Genomic DNA, 17,630 nt, shown 5'->3' with positions numbered 1-17,630 from the left:
GGCCGCGCCCGTCGTCGTTGTAGTACGAGTACTCGGGGTACGGGATGTAGGCCCCGGTGGCCGGGTCCACGGGCACCATGATCGGCAGGTCGCTCATCGACACCGGCCGGTCGTACGACGAGGCCGAGTCGTAGCCCTTCGGCTCCGCGTACTGCGGGCTGTGGCACTCGTTCTGATTCTCGATCTCGTGGCTCTCGTTGCAGACGGGGACGCTTCTGCTCGTGTCGGCCGATATGTTCGAGCGGGATCTCAAGATCGGCCGCGTCGAGGAGAAGTCAGTGGAATGCTGGAGGCTCTTGGACCGGGGCCGGTGCGTCTGCGGCGGCGTCTCGTCGATGCGGGAGAGCGTGTGCCGGCGCACGGGGCGGTAGACGCGGCGGTCGCCGAGCTGGCCGCGGGCGGGGCGGAGGCGGCGGTGGGAGTTGAAGGTGAGGAGCGAGTCGTGGCGCTCGAGGTTGCGCGCGGGCGCCTGCGGGGCGGGCGCGTTGCTGAAGTGCGCCGCCACTAGTTCCCTCATCTGGTCGCATGCTCAGTAGTTGTAGGGCCCGTACTGCGAGCCGTGGTAGTAGGGGCCGGCGGGGTACGCCTGCGGGGGCGGGTAGCCCGCGTACGCGTACTGCTGCTTTTGTGGGTACACTGAAATATCACAGGGTACCGCTTAGAGTGGCGTAGATATATACGTACGTTAGGACTATTTTGATGAAATAAACTTAGGAAACTTTTGTTCTGTCACATTCAATGGAGCAGTAATTCAACAATAAAAACATTTGTTGTCTAAAGATACCAATATCCACCAAGCGAACCCGAAGCAAAATTTGACCATGGTTTAGACTAAAAAAATATTTACAACAGAGTTCCTGTGTTTGTGTCATTTTGTATAATGATATAAATTAGATGTTTATTATGATGGTTATTAATGAATATTTCACTGTCACGTAACACCACTTTTTTGACGGCCTAGCATATTGTTGTTTACGATCAAAAGTAATTGGCCGTTCGACGACCTACAACATGTTATATGATCATAGTGTTGTCAAAATAAGACTACTGAACATTCCGCCCACCAAAATACACTAGCATTTTGACTAACGACAGTAAAATGCCTAAAACGAAGAAAGCTCTTCTCGCTCTCGATCTGTACGGTTACCATCAGTTTGTCACTGACGTAAACGCCGTCGAGAACGTAATTTACTTTCTATACATCCCGTTTGCACTAATATGCGAGTGCGAGCGAGATGTATAGAAAGTAAATTACGTTCTCGACGGCGTTTATGTCAGTGACAAACTGATGGTAACCGTACTGCTCGCACTGGGCTGCGAGGGATTGCTCGATGCGCTGCAGACACGTGCCGCGCTACCGTCCCGCTACAGTCTCACGAACCCTAATATAAACCGTAAGTGTAATCCAATGGCTGTGTGCACGGCCAACCAGTCATGTTTCTTGTGCTGGACGTTCAGCGTCTCTCAATGCATGTAGTATTAGTAGTATTACAAGACAGTGAAATATCCACTTGTTTCGTGACTTAGGCTGCTTTTTACCAGAGATGAACTGACACGTAGATAATCAAGGGACGCACATTACATCTCTAGTGAAAAAGCAGATGACTTAAACTTAAATGAGAAGCGTTACCCGGCATGAGATACTGCATGTTAAGCGCCTCCTCCCTCTCGCGCTCGCCGCGCAAGCAAATGGCGGCCGACGAGAACAAGATGGCGGACAGCAGCGAGAGCCCCACGCCGCACCACGCGACCATGTACGACCAGTCGTACCACACGCGAGCGTTATCTCGCAATATCTGGTTTAGCGCAGTGCGTGTCGAGTTATGCGTTTGTCATTTGTTTTTATTTTGTACAGTTTGTCGTGTTTAGATGTGTACGCGTTTGTGTTTGACACGATTAAGGTTTTATGTGTGTGTGATGTCGCATGTGTCCAACATCATAAAAGTTGTTGAGGTTCATTTGTTTTATTAGAGTTTGTAGTAATTGAATTATGCGGTTAGAATTCAGTCAGTCAAGTTTATGTACATTTATTGAAGAGTTTGAAGGAGTTTAGTCAATGATACGTCGAATATATACAACACCGTGTGTTAATCCCGTTTGTTCGAAAGCGTGTTAGTATTGCGTTTGGCGTAAACCAGATATTAAGAAATAGCGCAATTATTTATAATGCAATTAATGGTCGTTTCCGTCCGTTATTCGCAGTAGCCAAGTTTCATAGATACATGAAAAGAAAGAAAAAGCATTTTGTTAGTTTCACATAGGTACTTAATACCTACTAACATTACCGGGTCAAGACGATTTATTGGACCAGAAATATTTAAACAATCAAATCATTCAAATATTTGTGTCGATCTCAAATAAAGTTCACTACTTTATCAATTGTCAATGAAGGTTCACACTAGAGTAAAGATGCTCTAAGTAATCTTTATTGACAACTGACAAAGTGTTATATATTTACCCGAAAGCGTCACAGTATCAAGTATATTTACAAATAGCCAATTGAAACAATAAACTGTCCCGGATAAACATATAAATAAATACAAAACATATAAAAAACTCCAGGATAAACATCCTGAAAAGAAACTCCGTAACCGCCAAGCGTTAGTAACCGTCAAGATGGCCGACGCAAGATGGCGGCAATGGCGGCTGACCTGGCATTATGTACTGCACGTTATTCTGCTGCTCGCGCCGCTTCTCCTTGCTCAGGCAAATGGCGGCCGAGAAGAAAAGAACGGACGCGCCGAAGGATACACCCACGGCCAGCCACGCCAGGATGTACGACCAGTCGTACCATATTGAGGAGTTGTCTTTTAGCACCTGTTGCGGGTCGGTTAGAATTAAACTAGGGCTTTACGAGGATCTGTCAATATACCGCATCAATTAATTGGTCGGGATTCGGGATTCGAACCCAACACTGAAAACCTATTGGTTGCTCTCATTGACAGTCCTCGTCACAGAGTCCACTTTACAAATGCAATTACGTTTTATAAATCATAATTGGTCCATAGAAATTAGAGTTGTTACTACATCCCTTCATATTTTCAAATCGGTGCTTCTCACTAGGGCTTGCATTCCGGAATTCCGGAATTTCGAAATTCCGGAATCTCGGACAAATTTTCCGATATTACAATTCCGGAATTGAGACCACTGAATATCGAAAATTCCGGAATTGGATTTAAGTACTTTTATTAGATTTTAATACGTATACTACTGAACATTTCCAAGAAAACTACACTATGCTGGTGTTATTAGCCATCACTGATAAAAGTCTGAAGTCTAGCAGCATGCATTAACATGCCCCTTTAACGTAACCATATTTTTTTTACTCTTGATACTTGCTTAAGCAAAGCCATATATTTTATTTGCCCAGAATCCTACCAACGCGAAACTTTTGATTTAAAATTTATAAACATTTGGATATTTTATTCTCAATTCAGAAAGAAGTCTCCTCGATGGAATTTTCGGATCCTGTAGAAGCTTATATTCTGAATTAGGAATTTAGGAACTAGTAAGGAAAAACGAAACTTAAAAAGCGTAATCTCAATAAGGCTTGCGTTTTTGGCACTAGTCGGCAATGCATAAAGGTAATATGTACCTACTTATAGCTGAATACCTACTTTAACGCATAGAAAACAAACTTTACTCAGAAACGAGTAATAGTCATAACACAATAAATGACCTTACCGAGATCGGAACCCCGGGACCTTCATCTTCATAAACAGGGCCACTTCCTACTAGGCTACGAAGCCGTTATATTTAGACATTATATAAAATTGGGCATGTAACCGATTTCTAGCATCCGTAGTTTCCCCAAATAAATACACCGTATCATTGAAGTGAATAAAAGTGACCATAGTAATAAGGTGCAAAGACGGCACTATACTCAATTTATTGATATTTTTCGATTAATAATAATTCAGATTAAATTCCTCTAAAACAATACTTTCTTTAATAAACGTAAAGTATCAGTAATTCATATTTTTTGTTGTTTTTGATACAAAAATAACATAAACCCTAATTCCGGAACCAGTTCCGGAATTCCGGAATTGGGACCCAATATCGAAAATCAGTTCCGGAATTGGAAACCGTCCGATATTGCAAACCCTACTTCTCACAGATATACCTTTTTCTGCCTGGAGGCAAATTTAGAAATAACTACACGAAGGGCTTTGAATATCTGTAGTCATAAGCTTTCTTGCCAATAACCGTGATAATTTCCGACTTGATATCCTTAATTTTAGTAGTAAAATTAGACATTTCGTAAATTCAAGGGTGAAAAAGTAAATGGAGGAGCTGCAGTGTGCTGCTTGAAAATAAGTTTCAGCTGTATTACACCCGTCTGTCTCAACTCTTGTAATACAGTCAGCAGCAGAAGTTGCTAAGCGGGTGAGGTGTTCAAAATTACCTAGACACGCTCTTATTCTCTTATCAATAAAGTCGCGTCAAGATTATTTTGAACACCTGGCCCGCTTAGCAACTTCTGCTGCTGACTGTACTTAAACTTAGAAACGCAGCACAAGTATAAAGGCTTACGTTGGGCCACTGTTGGTAGAACTCCTCGCCGACAACCTTTTCCTTCTCGTAGAACTCGACGCCGTGCCATAACGCCATCGCGCCGGCCGCTAGTAAACCTGCAACAACAATATACTATTACTTATATCTTGTACTGTTAAATTAGTCTAGGTCATCACAATCCATATTACGCACGTCGTTACCCCGAATTTTTAACAGTTTATAATTATTATAAAACATGTAGAAGACATATCTTTAAGTAAGTAGGTCTCTAAGGTGCTCGAGTGAGTACTCGAGTCGTTGGTCGAGTGACCAAGCAAGATCAAGGAAACCAATGTGATCGAGGTAATATTTAGTTTATTAGTTAATTAAAATGAGAAAGCAGAAATTGCACCTATTTTTAATCCAATAAAATCGTTAAAAGACCTGAGAACTTTCATAAGTAATAAAGTCAAGGCTTACGCGATTAAACTGAAATAAATATAGGTATCTATCGGATACAGCATGAGTTTCATTTCAGTTTAATCACCTGAGATTAAAACTCAATTACTATAGCAAGCAAAAAGCAAGTTTCTAGGCCGTGCAATGTGAATGCCGAGTTTCTAAGTGTATTATATAAATGATTGATTTATTTTGTAAAAAATACCTACTCCATATTAATATTAACTCCAAACTTAATAACTAAATAAAATATGTAAGAGGAGAATATCCGCCAATCATTTTCACATCATTAATTTGTAAAAGGGTCGAGTGGAGAAATCGAGGGGAGGCCTTTGCCCAGCAGTGGGACACTAAAGTAGGCCAAAAAAATTGTAAAAAAAAAAAAATATTCTAATTGTAGTTTACAATAAATAAAGCAAGCCGTATAAAACACCTACAGAGGCAAGGGTCAGCAACGCTCAATGTCAGCTGTGATTTGCCACTACAACTTTACAGAAAAGATTTAGGATCTCTGATTCTGTGATATTCTAGAGTTTAATTTTATCTGGAATGAATTATAGCAGCCACTGATGACTTCGAATAAATATCCGTGCTCATCAGAAAATATCCCTTACCAGAATTCGACCTCAGGGCGTTTGTCGCTAAGGGTGTCCAAAATATCCGTTAAATTCTATAATCACAATACGTCACACTTTGTCATTCATAACTTTCACAAGTTAGCTTCTCACGCTGTATGTCATACATTAAGTACAACGTCTGTCAACTTATTAGTGGTTTACGACTTTACGTCTTGAGCAATCTGGGCCTTGGTTGTACATTGGCTATGAACGATTAACCGGTTACATTGCCAAATTGTAATATGTCAATCGACTAAGCCGCTTAATGTGACATGTGAATTATTTGACACGCGATGAGTTGCTAAGCCAGAAATATCAGGCTACGTTAGCAGTACCGTCTTTACCATAAGGGCACACGGGGCCCGGGCCCAGGGCCCCCATCCTCAGGGGGCCCCGAAGGACAGACAGTAACAGTATATTTGATTACCCATAATAAACAGAAGATCATAGTAGAAAAATGTTAGTTTAATTCGCTTTCTTTACTTTCCAAAAGGGCCCCTAATTCTTATGTGCCCAGGGGCCCCAACTTACTTTAAGACGGCCCTGTACGTAAGCCAAGAATGAACAGAGAAGACCATCGATGACCTGTGGATGACTCCGTTTTAAACTTTTTTTTCTTCTACTGTCACCCCACTAGCTATTAGGACTTCAACTTACAAGTGACAAGCATCAATATAGCCGTAGCGGTGATGTTGCCCGGGCTGCGCTTCCAGCAGCCGACGACGCCGGTCCAGAACGCCACGAACAGCGAGAAGAATGCCACGATGAACAGAGCTACCGTGGACCGCGCCATGTGCAATCTGAAATTACATACGGAAATTATGTAAGGCTCTTACCCGGGGACAAACCACAATTAACTAATAGTCGTTTGTCTTTAACTGTCATTTTGCGTAATTTATTTGTAAGAAAGGGATAAAAGTGATAAAACATAATTTAACTAAATCAGGCCCGTACAGTTTATGAATAAGGGGGTTAGTAGATACTATGTTTTGCCACTGCCCCTCCGCCCGTGAAGTAGTTTTTATATGCTTAGGTGCGTAAGGCATGTAAGACATTATTTTCGGATTGATCAATATCCATAGGTAATTTTGATAATATAAAAGAAAAAGAGAGCAGGAGCAGTCCAAATTCAATGTTTTCAATATTCTTTTCATTGTCTTATTTTTGACCACTTTGTCACGCTTCTATTTTAGTCTTTTATCAAATAAATAAAAAAGTTGAGTGCTATCGCATGAATTTCTAACTTTAGATTATAATTTTTGAGATGGGTAAAATCATATCTTTCGAACCGAAGTCAGGCTGTTGCATTGAAGGGATATACATCGCGTTTTCTTCCCGTGCCATCCGGAGTACCACAAGGGTCACACCTTGGCCCGCTTCTTTTTGTCTTGTATGTCAACGACATAGCTAATTGTTTTCTAAACTCTGATCACCTAATTTATGCTGATGACACGAAAATATACAAATCTGTTACTTCGGAAGCGGATTGCCATGCATTGCAAGAAGACCTAGATCGTTTTTCCCAATATTGTTCAAATAATAATCTTTTCCTTAACCCCGACAAATGTTTTGTTATCAGCTTCAATCGTAAGCAAGACCCTATAATATATAATTATAAATTATCCCATTCAAATATTTCAAGAGTTTCCTTCATTAGAGATTTAGGAGTTACATTAGACTCGCAATTAAATTTTAATACCCACATAGATAACATTTGTAAGCGGGCATATAAAAATTTGGGCATGTTGCTTCGGGTAGGGCAGCCTTTTAAGCGACCTAGAACTTATAAGTTATTGTTTTTCTGTTTTGTCCGTAGCGTCCTCGAGTTCGGTAGTGTTATATGGTCACCGCAGTATCAGGTACATATTGATCGACTGGAGCGGATTCAAAACATTTTTATAAAATCTCTTAGTTATAGGACAGGTTTTCACTTCAATGACACCTCGACGGCTGCGAAGTACTTCAATATCCCTTCCCTCAGTAATCGTAGGATGTATTTGGATGTTATGTTTTTCTACAAAATTTGTAAAAATGCAATCCAATGCCCTAATCTTTTACAAAAAGTGCTTTTTAGTGTTCCGCACCGCCCCTTACGTTCTAGGCCCCTTTTTCACGTTACTTTTGCTCGCAAGAAATATGCGCAGCATACGTTTTTCAGACGAGTGCCCAACTATTGTAATAGACATCTAGGCAGGATTGATCCCTTCCACAAATCACTTACTACACTTAAAATCATGTTAAAGGAAAAAATATTATTGCTGTAACTACCTACTCTCTGAGATTTTATTTTGATAGCTATTGTTCCTTGATTTTTATCTATTTTTCTGTACTACGCTTCCTATTTTCAGAATTTCTATATTTCTTTTCTTGACCCTCGCTGTAATTATTATTATTATTCCGACTTTTTGCTGTAAGTATTATTGAGTTATTCTTGCTTCTTGTTGTATGTATCCTACCTTGGGCTTATGCTTGTACCTATTGTATACCAATTTTCAGTTACATGTATATTTTATGAACCTCCAGGTCTTTTTAGTATTAAGATTTATGTGCGTATTACGCACCTCTAACATATGTATCTTATATGACTGTATGTGTTCTGAATAAATAAAAAATAAAAAAATAAAAAAAAAAATTCTAGAGAAAAATTAAAAACTAAATTTCACCCCATACAAAAAGCTCCACGCTCCGACCTACTCGAGCCCATGTTCAAAACCCCGAAAGCTTTCAACTCGAGCTCTCTAACCGCTTTGCTTGCCTAGAGAACTTGGCTTCAGTGGACGAAATCAACGACGGGCTAGTGGAAACTGTCCACACAGTAGGGTCTAAGTTTTTTAGACCCCGCCGTAAAGATAGACCTCAGAAATTGACCGAGCAAACCTTAAACCTCATGGCTGAACGACGCTCGTTACAGTTGCAGTCTCCCGATGACGCGGAGTCATATAGGCAGCTCAATAGACGTATATCTAAATCCTTGCGACATGATCTGCGTCTCTTTAATACTAACCGTATTAAAGAGACTATTGAGCGAAACCAAGGCTCCAAAGTGTTCGCAAAGGACAAGTCTATTGGAGCCAGCTGACAAAGCTGAAACGGGAAGATGGCAGCATAGCGTCGAGCAAAGCGGAGGTTTTAGGTGAGATCGAGAGGTTCTATGGACAGTTATACACTTCGATCGCAAAGCCCGTTGACAGCTTGGTAGGAGATCCAAGAGCCAAGCTGTCCCACACACTGACATTATACCGAAGATATCCCGGACATCAGTCTGTACGAGATTAGGATGGCCCTGAAGCAGCTTAAGAACAACAAGGCGCCGGGCAAAGACGGAATCACTTCAGAGCTTCTGAGAGCGGGTGGAACACCGGTACTTAAAGTCCTCCAGAAGCTCTTTAATTCCGTCTTGTCCGAGGGCATAACGCCTGAAACATGGAATAGAGGCGAGGTGGTGCTGTTCTTCAAAAAAGGTGATAACAACCTATTGAAGAACTACAGACCCATTACGCTTCTGAGCCATGTCTATAAGCTGTTTTCAAGGGTCATCACGAACCGTCTCGAACACAGACTTGATGACTTCCAGCCTCCCGAACAAGCCGGTTTCCGAAAAGGCTATAGTACCATAGACCACATCCATACGCTGCGGCAAGTTATACAGAAGACCGAAGAGTATAACTTGCCATTATGCTTAGCGTTTGTGGACTATGAGAAAGCCTTCGATTCGGTGGAAACATGGGCGGTGCTTGAGTCTCTTCAGCGATGCCATATTGACTATCGGTACATCGAAGTGTTGAAGTGTTTGTATAGTAACGCCACCATGTCGGTCCGAGTACAGGAGCAGAGCACGAGGGCGATTCCATTGCCAAGAGGCGTAAGGCAGGGAGCCGTTATCTCTCCGAAACTGTTTACTGCCGTAATGGAAGACGCCTTCAAGCTCCTGGAATGGGAAGGACTTGGCATCAACATCAACGGCGAATACATCACTCACCTTCGGTTTGCCGACGATATCGTAGTCATGGCAAAGTCGATGGAGGAACTCAGCATGATGCTCGATGACCTCAACCGAGTTTCACAACGGGTGGGCTTGAAAATGAACATGGACAAGACGAAACTTATGTCAAATGCCAATGTTGTGCCCATCCCAGTCTCTGTTGGGAACTCGGTACTCGAAGTTGTTGACTCGTACATCTACCTAGGACAAGTAGTCCAATTAGGTAGGTCCAACTTCGAGAAAGAGGTCAACCGCCGAATCCAACTCGGTTGGGCAGCGTTCGGGAAACTACGTAATGTCTTTTCGTCCGACATACCTCAGTGCCTCAAGACGAAAGTCTTTAATCAATGTGTGTTACCAGTGATGACTTACGGCTCCGAAACGTGGTCTTTCACTATCGGCCTCATCTCAAAACTCAAAGTCGCTCAACGAGCTATGGAGAGGGCTATGCTCGGAGTTTCTCTACGTGATCGAATCAGAAATGAGGAGATCCGTAGACGAACTAAAGTCACCGACATTGCCCACCGGATTAGCAAGCTGAAGTGGCAATGGGCAGGCCACATTGCACGCAGAGAAGATGGCCGATGGGGTCGAAAAGTGCTCGAGTGGAGACCACGGACTAGCAAGCGCAGCGTAGGACGTCCACCCACAAGATGGACAGACGATCTTGTTAAGGTCGCCGGAAGACTCTGGATGCGAGTCGCTTCCAACCGGCACGTATGGAGGTCCAAGGGGGAGGCCTATGTTCAGCAGTGGACGTCTTATGGCTGAGATGATGATGATGATGATGAAAAAGCTCCACTCCATCACATTTTTTGGGGACAAAAAACAAGACAGCGAAAATAATTTTGACCCATCTACATACATAAAAAGGTTGTTGTAGGATCCTAATAACTCTTCAAAGATTTCACACAATATTATTTCATATAAACTCAAGGGTTCCTCCAGAAATACCGAGGTGATAAAACCAAAGCTACAGTACAAGCTGCACCGTTACAGCCCAGGGCAGCAATTACAACAGACACGGATGCGGAATGCATTCTCCATTCCGTGCATAGTTAATGTTTTTACCGACTCTGTATTAACAGTACATGACATGATAATCGTAAAACATGTGACGGCAAGAACGGACTCTATGGTTGCTAGAGTTAGACCAAGAAAAGTCTGCAACGATTTTGATAGCACACGCAGTGCAAGTTTTATTTATACGTGATAGTCTCATATAAGTTTGACGTTTAAAATAACACTTGCACTGCGTGTGCTATCAAAATCGTTGCAGACTTTTCTTGGTCTAACATTGATAGATAGATAGATAGATAGATATATAATTTCTTTATTCATACCCACAACATACACGGCATTGAAAAAGTACAAGATAAGAACATGCAAAACAACTTAATTACTAAAAACTATTAACTAAATATTACATTAAAAACAAAATATTACATTGAATGGCAAACCACGTTGAATAATTTTTCTATAGTTACCCATAAAGTCCATTTAAAGCCTAAATTTCTTGCTGGGGCATATACGCATTTTCAAACCTGTCCTGTATGATATAATATGTATGATATGATATACCTTCATAAAATGTGTACATCGTGAACTTTTATACTATCCACAAGAAAGACGCCAGTTTCCCAGTATGTTATTGAACATGCTCTTTGTATCGTAATATGAACTCTATTCCACATAAATTAAGAAACATACCTGTTCATCGCGTCGTCAGAGAGCCCCTTGGTCTCGTTGTTCTCGTCGGGGATGAAGTAGTCCACATTGCTGCAGTGAGTTTCCACGGGGGACAGGTAGATCTCGACTGGAAAAGAAGAAATAGACTACATTGTAGGTACATCAAAGTTAACTTACGCGTTTATGAAATATAAAGTCACTTTATACAGGAGTTATACATATTATAATTAAATGTAATATTTATCATAACATTGCGGCAGCAATCAGTAACTTTAAAGTACCTAGTACCTACCTAAACAAGAATAAACGTAGAAACTTTTGTTACAAAATGTCTTAATAGTCAGGTACACATACATGCCATGAATTATTAAACGAGCAAGATTTATTAATATACATGTACGAGTATATCAAGCACATATATATCCATTATTGATTCGATCAATTTACAATACCGTTCTTTAGAAGATTCCAAGATTCCTTACTTAGTTGCAAGATTCCTCGGTATACTCTTTGAATTCCAATTTCATCAATTACAAACTTAAACCATCTTTAATTTGACTGCTTTTCTTATAGAACGTGCTCCTTTTTTGGAAGTCGGATAAAAGAAGCCACACAGTGAAGAGAATATAGACGTAAAAGTATAAATAAACTGTGATTGGTATCCGTTATTAGATCATCCCACAAATTATTCGACAGGTAATGAATGACAGCAAAAACTACCGACCCATTCTACCCAATGAATCAACATATCGACCTAAGTAATGTAAGAATGATTAACATAACTATTAACCAAATATATATAGGTTGGCTAAAAAATAAGTGCGGAAATCCGTTGCCAGGGAGGTTTGGGGTTATACTGAGCAACTTTTACTATGGGACCAACCTCGAAATTGCGCCAGCCAAATTTTTTTTTCGCGATTTCGTGGTTGGTATCATATTAAAAGTTGCTCAGTATAATCCCGAAACCTCCCGGGCAACGGGAATGCACTTATTTTAGCCACCGTGTATAAATTACAATTTACAGTAGAATAATATTTGTATCTAATTTAATTGAATACATCTAATTACAACTTTAAAAATAATTTACAGTCAGCAATGCTATTCGCTTAGCACTTTTGAATACAAACTTCTATGCACGGGTACCATTTTCTCTGCAGCTGACTGTACCATCCTAAGCTGCCATTCCATTGCCTAATGCCAACTGTTAAGAGAGGTACCTACAGTCGACGTCAAAGATATGTTTACATTTATCGCCTTGTTAGAAATGAGTAATGCGCACAAGTGTAAACAGGTATTATAGCTTTGTCATCGACTGTACAACAAACGTCCATTATAATAAAATGAATTCTTCGAATTATTCGCCACTATATTACGAATGATTACTCACAGCAGCTGAAGCATGAGTATTATGTTCAAATATGAATCAATTAATAATCATCAGTTGCAAAACCCAAAACCAGATCACAGAACGTAAGTAAAGGCCCCGTTACCTTCGCTGGAGAATTGGGCGCCCGAGTCACAGGGTTATCACATTATAATAAATATCTGGGAGACCGCGCTTTGCTCGGAAAACACATAATAACTCAAAAATGCACGTTTTTCCAGAGATAAGACCTAGGTAGATCGATTTATTGCCCAAGAAAACCCCCGTATAGCTAATTTCATCGAAATCGTTAGAGTTGTTTCCGAAATATATAAATAAGTATACAAGAATTGCTCGTTTAAAGGTTCTCGTTTAAAGCTCGGTATCAGATAAATAAATAAAGGATCAGAAAGAAAAAGACGTGGTATGAGAGAAGTGTCAATTGGTATTTCCGCTATGTATAGGAATTTATTGCGATTTTACAATTTATTAAGGAATTTCAGTGCCAATTACAGGTAGATTGTGATAGGTTGTTACTCGTAATTTTTAGGTCGTTTTTCTTTTGGTAACCCTACATACCTATGCTACAGACGCACTGATGTGCAAACCCGCGTGCGCCGCCGCCGCTAGACAATGGTGACCAAACGTGATTCAAATACAGAGACTGACGATTTTTACACAAATAGGAACGATGGGCCAAATTATTCGTAAGTAGTTCATGTTGTTACTACTTGGTCCAACGGGACATGGTCGTCGGCTAATGTTTTGGCTAGATGAATAAAAGTAGTGTAAAGGGCAATGTTACCATGCCAATCTGGTAGTATTGTGTGTTAGTTCGATTCCATTTTCCACATTTTAACTCCATTCATTGAAACGAAATATCATTTCCTACGTATGCAAACAATCGAATCCATAGTGTTGTGATTTAGCCACGTCAAATTAAGCCGAATTTGGGCAATCTGCGGAAATAATTCCTGTAGTTTTGAAAATTGGTACAGGCATACCTTGTGGTTTCCAGATAAACATACTAAAAGTCCTCGAGGGTAGGGGGTGTGCTGAGGGTGTAGGGGGGGGTTGAAGGTACCTTTTTTCATATTTTTGCTCATATCTCGAATATCTGTACGAATAGCATTATAATTACTTTGGACAAAAAATTTAACATTAAATTTCCTACAAATTTGGTTATGTTTATTTTGACTCTGCGATCAATACTTTAGGAGCTCCAGACTGTTAAAGTTAAATAAGAGATAAAAATAGACGGTTTAAGAAAACGTCGTTTTTTCGTAATTGTTCATCATAAAACAACCGACAAGAGCACAGCTCTTAAATATAAAGAAGAAGAAGAAGTTCATCATAAATAAAAATTTTAGTTTAGAATAAACAAGCTAAGCAACCTGCTGATAAAATATAAAAAAAACCGGCCAAGAGCATGTCGGGCCATGCTCAGTGTAGGGTTCCGTAATTACCCATCCGTCAAAATAGACTATTTGCAAAAACTCAAATACTGCTAGACCGATTAGGTTCGCTATATTTTTCCTTGAAAGTCTTTACTAAGCTTTACTTGTACGATTATTTTCATATTTTTTGGGCCCATGGTTCAATTATTAGGGGAACTAAAGTGGAAAACACAACTATTTTTCTTTCAGATCGATTATTTCCGAAAATATTAAGTTGATCAAAAAATGGTCCTTAAAGACCCGTATTCATTTTAAAAGACCATTTTTCATCCCCACTTTAATGTAGGGGAGCCACCCTAAAAAAATATTTTTTCTAGTTTATATTTTACGACTTTGTCAGCGTAACTGATTTATATATTCGTGTCAAATTTAATCATAAAAATTAGAAAAAATATTTTTTTATGGTGGCTGCCCTACATTAAAAGGGGAAGAAATTTTTTTTCGCTTCCACCCTATAGTATGGGGTGTCGTTGGATAGGTCATTTAAAACGAATAAAGGTCTTCAAGAACCATTTTATGATCATCTCAATATTTTCGGAAATAATCGATCTGAAAGAAAAAAAGTTGTGTTTTACCGTTTAGTTCCCCTAACTTTTGAACCATGGGTCCAAAAAATATGAAAAAAATCGTGAAAACATAGCTTCGTAAAGACTTTCAAAGAAAAATATAGCGAACCTAATCGATATAGCTGTTTTTGAGTTTTGGCAAATAGTCTATTTTGACAGACGGATAACTACGGAACCCTACACTGAGCATGGCCCGACATGCTCATGGCCTGTTTTTTTTATATTTTATCAGCAGGTCGCTTAGCTAAAATTTTTATTTATGATCAACAATTACAAAAAAACGACGTTTTCTTATATCGTCTATTTTTTTATCTCTTATTTAACTTTAACAGCCTGTAGCTCCTAAAGTATTGATCGGAAAGTAAAAATAAACACAATCAAACATCATTTATTTGTAGTAAATTTTATGTTAAAACTTTCGTCTGAAGTAATTATAATGCTATTCGTACAGATATTCGAGATATGAGCAAAAATATGAAAAAAGGTACCTTCAACCTTTTAGCAGCTACTTAATCATACACACACTGTAACCCACCAGACAAATATGGAATCCTACGCGATTGATTCAAGGCAACCTTGATCTAAGGAAGAGGCGTACGCATAGTTTGATGCGCATTGAACCAGGAAGACAATGCACACAATACTCCGGAGACGAGCCATCACCATTGTTCTGGCAGATCATAGATAAATGCTGCGATTTCAATTTTGTCTTCAATAGTTATGGGGAATGAGCGTTAATAATGTATAATTTTTAGTTGAATTTAAAAAGTAGACAACTGTATGATGCTTAAGCAAGTTTTTTTCCACTAACACCTATAAGTACTTACATAATATTTAAAATGTATAATTGTACCTATATCCAAATTCAGATATTTCGGCAGTCAGTGATAATGAAGGACACGTGACGAGCGAGGTCTAAAACTGAGGACAGTGCTAACTTGTGCACCGACTAGAACAGAATAGAATAGAATAGATTTTTTTTAGAATAGAAAGACGTTTATTTCCCTAGTTCGTATGTTACATTCTGTCCAACAGGGCGGTGGTGTATTCGGCCTGTTGATGTGTCAGCTACTTTAGCTACCTACTTATGATCTACCTACTTATGTTTGTCTGAAAGATCTATATAAGCATGTGTCAAGTAGTGTGTACTGTAGGCTTGTTAATGTATGTACAAAGTAAATTTATATACTACGACTAGAACAGAACAAAGTGAATGAGCGTCATTAAAAACGTCATATTTTCATAGAAATTTGGCATTCATGATAACATTTCCACACTTTGTCGTTGCAAATCCCATGCAGAGTTAGATACACTATTTAGTATTATCTGTAGATACACGACCACGACCCTACGGAAACATTTAGGAGCGCAACATCGCAAACCACATTTCCTTATTATTAGTAACAGATTCTCCGAAAAAATTACGCCAGCCATTATACCAAGATAATGTTGAAACCAGTTCCTAGTTCCCACCAATCAACACTGCAAGGCAGTTCAATTAATTAGCCATCTCTTTCTAGCTTTAGTCTGTTTGCTATTTGAAAACAGTGATGGAATAGTTGGCTTCGAAAGCGTGATCGTGTTTCGATTTAGAAAAAAACCGCGTAAACTGACACCGAGTCTCATGAGTTTCATGCAATGCAATTCTTTGATATGTACACGTCTTGAGGAATAAATTGTATTGTTCCATGTTGATGATGTAAGCAGTGATGTCATTTTGTCAGTTGTGATATGTAGATACAGAGGTATCATAATTACTCATCTTCAAGGTGGCAGTAAGTACATAGTTGCCACAAATAAACCTATCTGTATCTGTATAGCGAGCCAAAATGTCCCTAAGCCTATCGATGATTGCAGTAACAAAGTTTTCTGGACCAGGTAAAAAGGTAACCCTATCAATTGCTTTTTTAGCTTTCCTGGCCCATTTGATACATTAAGACCCTTAAATAGAGGGGTTCTTATTTAAATCTTTAAGATACAATAAAGGGGATGAAATAAGAAATGGAATGAAACCTAATGCAGCTTTAATATACAAAAAGAACCCTGTATAGGCAATTAGAATTTTGAAATAATAAGAACAATCGGTGTCAAGCAGTATACTACAATAAAGCAATGCAAAGGGCAACCCAACTGGTACAAAGCCATAACGACATTTAGTGCGAATGAATATTCAATCGCCATCAACATTAACACAGCACAGAGGCTTTGTCCCGCCCACGCGGACACAGTTAAATATCATAGTTAAATATCTTAGCTATGTATGTGCCAAGGTAAAAGCACCGGTATGTCCTAATATATGCCGTGTCATACGTAGATCAAGTGTGCAATGTAGATCACAAGGCAAGATGTCTTTGTTGATAAAACAAATGAGTTAGTGAGACGTTTAACGGGAGGAAAACGTTGTGATAAAAATATGCGGTAAACATTGAATAATTTTACGGCTTAGACTCACTTGTTTTCAATGTTAGTATGTCTCACAACAGTTTAAATTCGATTATATGCGGTAAACTTTAATTAATTTAGGTACGTAAAACAAATACTCTAGTAGAGTCATAAGGTTTTATTCACCATACTTTAATTTAATCAGGCCAAATATTGTGAATCGATTCTCTTATAGCCTGTTTCCTATAGACTCTATCTTATAGATTATATTTTTGGTAAGTTACTAAAAAAACACAGAGTAACAAATCAAGAATAAAGAGACGTTACATGTTTCCATTACATAAAAAAAATAAAAGAAGTTACATGAGGATGAACAAACCGGCACAATACGATTAATAACCAGACATCGTAAATTTTATAGCATTTTCGGTGCAGCGGAGTGGTGTTAACGGAATTGGTATAAACAATTTCAATCCTAATGATTAATTAGCGTTAATTTCGTTAATATTAACCTTAATTTACTATTTCAGTTGGAATTATCTATACCAATTCCGTTAACACCACTCCGCTGCACCAAAAATGCTATAAAAATTACGATGTCTATTATTAACACGATTCAAA

General features: G+C 39.2%; 1 protein-coding gene across 2 annotated transcripts in view; it reads right to left on the bottom strand.

The window, feature by feature from the left end:
• Positions 1-382: 382 nt before the first annotated feature.
• LOC134791740 (uncharacterized) overlaps positions 383-17,630 on the bottom strand; it is a 55,984-nt gene continuing 38,736 nt past the window's right edge. Inside the window, exons 3-7 of one of the 2 annotated variants that reach the window (XM_063762880.1) lie at positions 11,263-11,368; positions 6,228-6,370; positions 4,534-4,631; positions 2,652-2,817; positions 383-636 (exon numbers count right to left, since the gene is read on the bottom strand). In XM_063762880.1, coding sequence (XP_063618950.1) covers positions 530-636; positions 2,652-2,817; positions 4,534-4,631; positions 6,228-6,370; positions 11,263-11,368 — 620 coding nt within the window. In that variant the 3' untranslated portion in view covers positions 383-529. Of the gene's footprint in view, positions 637-1,630; positions 1,797-2,651; positions 2,818-4,533; positions 4,632-6,227; positions 6,371-11,262; positions 11,369-17,630 lie in introns of both variants that reach the window. The other variant, XM_063762879.1, reaches the window with a different exon arrangement.

Source organism: Cydia splendana, chromosome 6 (assembly GCF_910591565.1).
Source record: "Cydia splendana chromosome 6, ilCydSple1.2, whole genome shotgun sequence".
NCBI classification, from domain to species: domain Eukaryota; kingdom Metazoa; phylum Arthropoda; class Insecta; order Lepidoptera; family Tortricidae; genus Cydia; species Cydia splendana.
Note: the sequence above shows the minus strand (reverse complement) of the source record. Positions and strands in the feature narration are given on the sequence as shown.